Source organism: Pteropus alecto, unplaced genomic scaffold (assembly GCF_000325575.1).
Source record: "Pteropus alecto unplaced genomic scaffold, ASM32557v1 scaffold135, whole genome shotgun sequence".
Classification (NCBI taxonomy): domain Eukaryota; kingdom Metazoa; phylum Chordata; class Mammalia; order Chiroptera; family Pteropodidae; genus Pteropus; species Pteropus alecto.
The window spans coordinates 5,362,570-5,372,408 of NW_006438076.1; the positions used below are offsets into that span (position 1 = coordinate 5,362,570).

General features: G+C 46.4%; 2 protein-coding genes across 3 annotated transcripts in view; one reads left to right on the forward strand and one right to left on the reverse strand.

The window, feature by feature from the left end:
* Nucleotides 1-34: 34 nt before the first annotated feature.
* On the forward strand, nt 35-5,683 carry CUNH22orf39 (chromosome unknown C22orf39 homolog). The gene is made up of 3 exons (XM_015592016.2): nt 35-175; nt 322-489; nt 2,921-5,683. Exons 1-3 carry the CDS (start codon nt 152-154, stop codon nt 3,047-3,049), a joined length of 321 nt encoding a protein of 106 aa, XP_015447502.1. The 5' UTR covers nt 35-151; the 3' UTR covers nt 3,050-5,683.
* A 1,468-nt stretch (nt 5,684-7,151) lies between these two features.
* The window catches only part of MRPL40 (mitochondrial ribosomal protein L40), a 3,167-nt gene continuing 479 nt past the window's right edge, over nt 7,152-9,839 (reverse strand). The window contains exons 2-5 of one of the 2 annotated variants that reach the window (XM_015592017.2): nt 9,548-9,631; nt 8,754-8,916; nt 8,468-8,626; nt 7,152-7,587 (exon numbers count right to left, since the gene is read on the reverse strand). In XM_015592017.2, the coding sequence (XP_015447503.1) occupies nt 7,263-7,587; nt 8,468-8,626; nt 8,754-8,758 (489 nt within the window). In that variant the 5' untranslated portion in view covers nt 8,759-8,916; nt 9,548-9,631 and the 3' untranslated portion in view covers nt 7,152-7,262. The remainder of the gene's footprint in view (nt 7,588-8,467; nt 8,627-8,753; nt 8,917-9,547; nt 9,632-9,839) is intronic. The other variant, XM_006915243.3, reaches the window with a different exon arrangement.

The window sequence follows — 9,839 nt, forward strand, 5'->3', positions numbered from 1 at the left end:
TGTTATTGGCTGCCCCACCCGGACGTCCTGTTTATTGGTGCGTCCCAAGGAGGTGGGCGAGTATTTAAGTCGTCAGATCGCGGAATGACGATTTCTTTGCGCGGTTTTCATTGGCTAGTAGGCTGAGGCGGTGTTCGACACTCTCCCGGACATGGCTGACGGCAGTGGCTGGAGGGTAAGTGTGTTGAGAGCCAGGGACCTGCGGGGGCCTCGTCGGACTGGATGACTGGCTTAACTGAGCCCATTTCCGGGGAGGGGGTGGATGGGGTTCCGGGGCGGGCAGCGCAGCGGCCTCCGGCTTAGGTGCGCCTTTCGCCGCAGCCGCCGCGCCCCTGCGAGGCCTACCGCGCGGAGTGGAAGCTCTGCCGCAGTGCTGGACACTTTCTGCACCACTACTACGTCCACGGTGAGCGGCCGGCCTGCGAGCAGTGGCGGCGCGACCTGGACAGCTGCCGTGCGTGGGAAGAGCACCAGAGCGCCGAGGCCCAGGTGCGCTGGGGAGGCCGGGGGTGGCGCTCTGCCTGCCGGGGTGCATTGCTGGGGCGTCCGAGTGCACAGGCCTCCCCTCCTCACATTCCAGGCCCCGGGACTCCAGAGTTGCACTTCCGGCGTCCTACCTCTTTTTGTGCTTCCTTTCTTTCGAGAAATACCTAAAGTTATTATATTAATAGGGCTTTCAGACACTGAAAGACAAAGCAAGGAGGGGAGTAGAGTGGTTTGGAAAGAGGAGGGGCCCCCTAACAGTGTTAAGGTCGTCAGCCGACCTACACAGGTGATATTGCTGAAGTCCCGAAAAACTAGGAACCAGCCTTAGCAGATTTCACCCAGCCTCGGGGTTACGACTGAAGAACGAGGGCCAGGTGCTGGAGCAGAAGGGTGGGCAATAAAGGGGTAAGGTATGAGGCTGGAGAGGTGCAGGGACCTGGTGGGCCTTTAAAAAGGGTTTAGGTTCTAGCCTAGACGTGTGCTGGGAAGCAAGATTTAATTCTGCCTTTAAAAGGTCTATCTGGCTGCCAGGATGAGAGAATACATTATGGAGGGACCCAGAGACCAGTAGGGAGGTGGTTCTGGTTGTCGATGTATTCAGCAGATATTTATCATGTTGGGCACTCTTGGGGATACAGGAATGATGAGAACAGAGCCCCTGTTCTAGCATCTACATTCTAGAGTATGGTGGTGCCTTTAAGCTGTTGTGGGTGGTGAGTTTGAGAGAAGCTGTGAGGGTGCTGTGCTCATAGGGAGTGCCTGGGGAAGAGGAGCCTGCAGGGCTGGCGGCTGCTTCAACGTTGTTATTATTCAAACAGACAAAATGATGTGGAAACCAAGCTTCTGTATAAAAGAAAATGATGACAAGTCCATAATAAGTGGAATTCCAAAAAAAAAAAAAAAAGGGCTTGTAGCCTATATGGCAAGAGATTAATAACCTTAATGTATGTATGAGCTTATATACATCAATAAGAAAAATGGGGATGATTTCAGAATAGAAAAGTTGACAAAGGACTTGAAGGTATTCAAAAATAAAACCAAATGCCAATAAGTGGTTTCTGCCTACTGGAATGTCAGGAGTGTCGATAGGGGTTTGGAGAGTCAGATGTCCTTGTGAAGTGTTGGTGGAGTGTCAGGTATTCTTTTTGTCTAAACATCAGATGCATCCCTTTTGACCCCACAGTTTTACTTCTGGAAGTTTATCCTAGGTAAGTAATTGAGTAACAGAGCACAGTTAAAAGTTCAAAATGTCCATTTTTTGTGTCCCTGTTGTTATAGTGCAAAAATTGAAAGTGTTCTAAATTCCACTGGTAGACATTTGACCAAATAACTCAGTCCACACAGTGGAGTACTACACTAAAAACAATAGATAGTAATGTATTTTAGGATGGAAGGGTACCTACAGTATATTGCTCAATGATAAAAGCAGGAAGTATACACTAACCAGTAGATTATTCTATCTTTAGGGAAATGTGATAGCTCTAAAATTTGGCCCTAAAATTGTGTTGGAAAGTTATTAACTGCCTCAGGGAGAGGTCTAGGAGTCTCATTTTCTACTTTGCATTTCTGATCACTTTTTAAATAAGAACAAAAACATCTGAGGCAATAGAGCTTAAGTGAAGACAAATAGACAGATAAGGTGAAATTAATATGTCTAAAGTGGCCAGTGTAGTGTCTGGCATTTATTAAGCACCCGCCATGGTTGTGATATACTGCCCTGTGTTTATTTTGGGGGGAGAGTGGCAGAAGCCTGCGGGTTGAGTGGCACCTGTTGTCTGGACTCCTCACCTGTCCAGGGCTCCCTGAGCATGTGTCTCTTGCCTTATTTTCCTCCCTCTGGCCACTTTTTCAGACTCTTGTCTCTCCTTCCAACTCAGCCTGCAGCTGGTCTCAGCAGGTAACCTGCTTAGGTCAACCAAAGGTATCAAGCTCTGAGGCCCAAGAGTTACTGGGACAAATCCACAATAAGTGGGCCCATTTTTCAAATTTTCTCAAATTATGGTGATTTACACAATAGAGTTGACCCTTGAACAACGTAGATTTGAATTGCATGGGCCCACTTATTGCAGATTTTTAAGTGTAGCTGAGCAGTTCAAACCTGTGTTGTTCAAAGGTCAACTGTATTTTCAATCTGCAGTTGGGAATCTGTGTATGCAGAGGGCCGGCTCAAGTTATTTGCAGATTTTCAACTGCACAACTAGTTGGCGTCCCTAACCCCCATGTTCAAGGGTCAATTGTCGTTTTTACCAGTAGCTTGGGAGAAAGAATGATCTAGATCTGTGTGTACTAATATGGAACAATCGCCAAGGTGTATTAGGTGGAAGCAGAGTTTTGGAGTGGTATGTACCATACACTGTATTTGGGAGGATGCTGACAGGAAGAGAGGTACAAGAGCCATGTGAGGTGGGAAGTGACCAGGGTCTCCTTTACACAGCGGTCCCTCTGTGAGAGCGAGCGTGCGAGAGTCCGGGCTGCACGGAAGCACTCCCTGGTGTGGACTCTGAGGCAGAGCCCCCCTGCAGACTGGCATCTCCCTCTGCCACAGGAGGAGAAAGACGAGTGACAAGTGCCCCCGCATGGCTTCCTCTGGTCTGTTTCAAGTGGGGCTGTTGCACGACGCTAAGGACTGTGACTGGCCCACACATTCTACTGGGTACCTAGGAGCTTCTGCCTGGCTTGGAACATGGGGCCCAACATATCCACCTCTACTTGCACACCCCTCACCTGCATTCAGGGTGCCCCACTGCTTCTATGCTCCGGAAGACAATTTCACCCACTGCACAGCTTCCAGGAAGCCAAGCATCATTGTAAATTGCTATGAGCAGCAAGGTCGGGCTGACTCATGCTCTTCACTGGGGACAACAGCACAGGAAATGGCTGTCCTGAGGTCTGGAATTCCCAGGTAAATTCTCGAGTGGTAACCTTGACTGGTGTGGACATGTAGAGGGGTCAGAATGAAGTAGCTAAGTGGTGTGCTGCCATGAATACGTATCTGGCTCTGGCGTAGTGATGACAATGCATTACCAGCTACTGATGTTCACACTTGGCTATGGCCCACTCGCTCAGTTCTTCTGCAGATACAGGCAACGTGGACCTCTGGATCAGCACGCTGTACCTACTAGGCTCACAATAGGTAAGATTCCGGTCTTTAAGAAATGCACACAGCTATAGAACACACCACTTTGCATAAAAAGGGTTCATGGACATTTAAGAAACCCAAGCCCATGACTCATGGAATTTTGGTCTGCTTTTCTTAAAACTTATTCTGATCATTTTCAGAAAATGTGGACTATGTCAAAGCCATTTTACATATTAGATTCCAAATAGAAGCTGAAAATTAAATCTACAGTTTAATTGTTGAAATTGTTAGATATTGCATCTGACATCTGTTGTGCTTGGAGTATTAGAATTTTGTATGCTTATACTGGTGTAGCTGTTTTAAAAATATATGTATATAAACCAACAAGAACTCTAGTTCTCAAAGAGGTCTTATTATTACTCATAAAATGATTTAGCATCTTGTGGCTTCATAGCAGGCCCCATGTATGGTGCTAAGGGCCAGGCTGGCCACGTGCCCAGCACCCTGCCCACTCTATTCCTGGGTAGCAGGACTCATTGGGTCTTAGTACATCTCTCATGACTGGGCCCCAACCTGGCCACAGGTGGTGGGTCAGACATCTTTTAACTCATTCTTTGGGGCAAAATAATGCATCACTTCAGGAAGGCATACATTAAAGAATAAAATATCTCCTCATATGCATTTTCTCCTGTGTGTCCCAAGAGTCCCTGTGATTGCGGGTATGAGTTGTGGGGGGTGCACATAGGACCCCATGATCCCCTCCGTGTGCATGTACCTGTGAATGGTGGGGGGCACACATAGGACCCCAGACCCATTCCCAGTGTATATCTGAGGGGGGGTGGTGCAGAGGACCCCGGGAGTAGAAGCAAGTATAAAGAAGAACCAGGGTACCCCCATCCCAGTGGGTAGCTTTGATGTGTCTGAGCCAACCAGGGCATCTCCCTTGTGGCTGTATGCTTTCACGAGCATTTCTGGCCAAGGAAGAAAGAGGGAAGAATTCTACAAGTTTTCTCTTCACTCTGAAACATGGAAGGGACATTTGAATTCTGTGATTTACAGGTGATGCCTGAAATTGCAGTAGCTTCCTTGGGTTCCTGGGTTGGGCAGGAAAAGCCTGGGAGCAGCAACCAACACTGCACTCCTGAGGGGCTCTCTGCATGGGAGCCACATTCCCCGTCATCAGCAGGGCTGAGGGCTGCCTGAGCTAAATGCTATGTTAGGAGGTTCTATTCCTTCTTGGCTACTCAGTGAGTCCCAAATTAACAGATAATCATTGCTCTGGACAGAATGTTCCTGCATCTGCTCCTGTGTTCAACCTTTCACAACATCTGAGCACCTGCTACATGCTGGGCAGGGTGTGAGACTTTGGGATCACACCTTGAAATGGACAAGTTACCTTCAAACAGTTGCAGTTGTAGTTTAGGGGACTGACAAGTGTTCTATGTTATGATCTGGTACATACAGAATATATTGTGGTTTGTTTTAAATCTAAGCAGTCACTCTTTATCTTAAGTAGGTACAAAATGGTCAATAACTTGGATTTAAAAAATAAAAATGACAAGAACATGACTTGGTTATTTCAAAAGCAAAAGACTATAATAAGTAAAACAAGCTTCATAAAACAATCCTTGTCTATAGTGTGTGTGATACACTGACATGTTCAGTGCCATTGAAAATAAACTTGTATAGTCAGCAAATTGGATGAAACTTGAGGAAATTTTACTGAGTTAAAAAAAATTTTAAAAGGATATATGTAGCATGGTCCCATTGATGTAACAATGGAGAACTGATGTTAATTATAAAAATGGAGACTGGTTACTGGTGCCAGGGTTATGCATGGGAGGAGTGGGTGTGGCTATTAAGGGGTGGTGATAGTATCTTGACTGGTGGTTCCAGAGGGCTATGTGTATGATAAAATTGTGTGGCGCACACATAGATGAGTGCAGACAAAACAGGACCTCTGAATATGCTGTGGGCTGTACCGGTATCAGTCTCTGGGTACTGACACAACTATGGCGTGTAAGATGTTAACACTGGGAGATGCCCACAGCACTTCCCTGCATGTTTTTTGCAACCTTCTTTGAATCTGTAATTCAAAATAAAAAGTTAAAACTGCTGGCCCTGACCCACTGAATTGATTATAAAACCTACCGTTTCAAAAGCAGTACCACCAAGCACCTGCGATGGGCAGGGAGGTGGGGAAGGCTTCAGTCTGAGCCTGGGCCTGGATGAGGAACCTCAAACTATGCAAAGCAGAGGAGTGTGTGTGAGTGAGTGAGGGGGGTGTTGTGGACACAGGCCATGAGCAATAACTGCCATGTGCTGATGAGGGCTGTAAGCTATGATCAAGGGTCTGGATGTGATTCTTGGGGTGGTGGGTAGCCAACCTTGCATCTTACAGAGACCTCTGGCTGCTGACAAGAAGGATCTGGGGGGAGAGTGCCCAATGTAGACAGCAGTTGGCTGCTACATGGAACAGGCAAAAGATGACAAAGGTTTGGACCTTTGCACTGAGTTCATAAAAAGTGGCTGGATTCAGCATTTATTTCTAGGTTGAGCCAAAGGACTGAGATTCCTTAGGCAATGCTTTTATGCAGTAATAACAAATTTGTTAGTTTTTAAACCAAAAGTGAACCGCATATTAAGACAATTTAACTTCTTATTCAAAAGAAATGTTTCCCTGGTTTATCTGTACTAAGGTAGTGAAGAACCCAAAACTTTCCTGGGGTGATGATGCAAGTCACAAGTAGCAATGGACCCTCACTGTCATAGGCTGAATTGTTCCCCCACATTCCTGTGTTGAAGCTATAACCCCCTGTATATCTGAGACTATATTCGGAGATAAGGTCCTTAGAGAAGTTAAAATGAGGTCATCGGGGTAGGCCATAATCCAATATGACTGGTGTCCTTAAGAGATTAGGACAGAGGCACAGAGGGATAATATGTGAGGACACAGTGAAAAGGTGGCCATCTGCAGGCTGAGAGGCCTTCAGAGAAACCAACCCTGCTTTTACCTTGATCTCGGGAATTCTAGCTTCCAGAACTGTGAGAAATAAATGTCTGTTTCAACTATGCAGTCTGTGGCATTTTGTTTGGCAGCCCTAGCACATTAATACAGTCACCATTCCAGATTAACAACACTTGAATAAAAGAGTTCTTAGCACCAGGTGTCACCCTCCTAGGCAACATAGCAACTTTGTTAACTAGTGTGTCTCTGGCTTGCTCCACTCTCTTCAGCCTCCCTCCCCAGCTTAAAACAAAGCTGGCCCTGCCCAAAATGTGAGGAAGTGCGTGTTCTCCATCTGCCCCACCCAGGAAGGGCCTGCCTCTTCTCTGCCCACTTGTGCAGACAACACACAGCACACAGCCTGCACCATCCTTCACCTCTGCTCCTCAGGGTTACTTTTTGCCTCCTGTTGGTGGCATCTGCCCCACACAACTGGAATCTTCCTTTTTACTGGGGGTGGGGGAAGGAATGGGCAAGTCTTGGTCATCTTCCCAGGACCAGATAAGGAAGGGCAGCATCTCTCACCCACATCCATCCTCAGGTGAATTAATTTGGACTCTAACATAAGATAGAGAGACACTTGATTAAACTTACATTTATTCACAGCATGCTTAATTCTGTGACAAGAAGGCTTGAGCCTTGGTTGTTCTGGATCTCAAAGGCAGTGTGTTTAGGCAGCTGCCTGCAGCTCTACCTCTTGAACTCCACCTGTGTGTACACCTTGGTGATGTCGTGGTACCTGCCTTCAGGGGGCTGGTAGCTGGAGACCGGTGGCGTGTAATCTGGCCCTTCTCTCTCAAAGGGGAACAGACTTGGGTCCCGCTTGATGGCCTCTGCATGGAGCTCTGGGGATGTGAGTTGCAGCTCCTGAAGAGCTTCCTGCTGGGCCTTAAGCATGGACTTGATAGCATCCCTTTCCATCTTATGCTCTTGCTGCTTGTACAGGGACCACTTCTTCAGAAGCAAAGCTCTCCGCTCACTCTCCTCAAAGGAGAGCTCTACCTGAGGCCGCTGTCTGGGAACACAAATTCAGGTGTGAAGCTGGGGAGCACTGACATTGCTGACCAGGGAGTCTGGGTGACTGCATATGGCCCAAGCATCCTCACTGCTAGACACAGATGGAACTCAGGAAAGCAAGTCAAAGTTTAGGACAAATTAAGGAATGGAATGTTAAATGTGGTGGCAGCTGCAATTGATGCTGGAAACCGGTGCTATCTGCTTTACATGGAGACAAGAGAGTGACACTCTGAGGAGACAATGGTGGCACTTCCTCTCCCCCAGGCAGATACTACCATTGGTGAGAGGTGACTTTGGAGAAAAGTGAAACGGTATAATGAATGGACACCAAAATCCCAGGGAGTCGAGCCTGTATCAGCCCTGGAGTACCAAAAAAGCATCTACTGTGTACCACTTATATGGCGAGGTGCTGCTTTATAAATGGCACACATTTTTTATAAGACAGAAACCCTGCCAACCCTGCACACAACACATCTCAACTATGAGCATCTTCATCACAAAGCAAGAGGCTTAGGGTTTTCTATTACCAGGATAGGCAAGGAATGCAGACCCAAGGCCCAAATCATCAGTCACAGCTACAACTTCTCATGGAAAAGAGCAACAGTGTGAACTTTTGATACAAACTCAGTCAAGCTTCTGGCCTGGCTTATCAAACAATTCAGAGTTTCTTTCCCACATTAAGCCATTCAAGAGCATCACCCAGGACTTCTTTCTCTGACTCCCATGAGACACGATCAAGGAGAAAAAGACTCAAACCAAGGCCAAGTCAGTCCAAGGCTACTGACCCCTTCTAATCACTGGTATGAACTGCAGAGAAAACTACCTGAAGGTGATGGAACTCCTTTGCCCTGAGGACCTTAACCCTAGAGGACTCTTACCTCACTTTATCCAAGAATTTCACAGGTGTAATAAAATCTTCAATAGGAATTAGCTCCTGGCTAGCTTTTTCCAGTCGCCGGATCCTCTTTTTCAAACGGTCCTTTACTGCTTGGTCTTTTTTAGGATCTATCTTCTTTTTCTTTCGCAGAGGTTCTGCTCTAATGGATAAAACAAACATTAAACATTTTCCTCTTCAGTCTCACAAACATGCTGGGAGACATGGCACTGAAGTGCCCCAAACTTTTAGTGAGCTCTTCACTGTGGAAAGAACTGCATGGTCCTGACCTCATAGGCAGAGCGTGGCAGGGAGATGGCCTCCACCCCAGGATCCTTGTGAGACCGTGTGGGCACTGTCAATGCAGGAAGGGGTGGAAAAGCTTCATGGGGCATAAATTAAGGGGAAGTGCTCATCGTTAGTGCTGGAATTCAGGTGTGCGTTGGGATTGCACTGCAAAGTGAAAATACCAAACTGATGAATTAGTTCATTGCATCTTAAATAGATTTGTGATTTATAAAAATGATTTGAGTAAGAATAAGAGAGACAACACAATAAAAGTGACATGCCCCTACTTTTTGGGATTTCTTAACAAATTTCCCCATGCTGGAGCATTAATAAAAGTCTGATTTACTCTCAGGACCACATCTGTGGTGCTAATTAACTATTAAGAATAATCAGTTCTCTAGCATCAAGACCAAGTTTCATGAATAAAGTCCTGAGAAAGCGTCCAGAGTTCCAGGTGGAAAAACTGGTTCTCACACCTTCTCTCACTTCTCCAGGGAGTCAGAAATGGAAAGCCCATGGAGAAACAGAAGTTTATGCTTTGCCCTTTAACAAGCACAGGAATCCATTCAAGGTTAATTAAGTTTTACTTAAATTACTTTTACATTTAATTTTTGTCTTCTGTTAGACACAACAGAATATTTGAAAAGTCAGAAAAACATCTGCCTAAATTTTACTGAGAAACTTTGTAGGCTATTAATTTTGCAAACCAAATAGCGAAGTCTTGCTTTGTTCTGTTCATGCCCACATCTGTCTCCCCCGGACACCCCCATAGAGGCAGATGCACATATGAGTTTACCTCATAGGAATGAGTTCCCAGAAAGAGAACAATGAAGCTCGCTGGTGGGTGTCTCTAATCTGTGTCTGCCAAGTTCCCAGCAGCCTGAAAGAGATAAGAGTATGCATAAATATCTGATTCTCCCCCATTAAACAGGAAAAGAAAAAAATCCCCTATCAAGCCAGAGGGCACTTGGGGCAGTCCCTGTTCGACAGAGTCCTCGGGTTTTCATCCACAGGAAGAGACGAGATCAGCCGGCTTATTCCTTAGATATCCTTGGACCCGGGCGATCGAAGTGGGAGCGCAGGCGAGG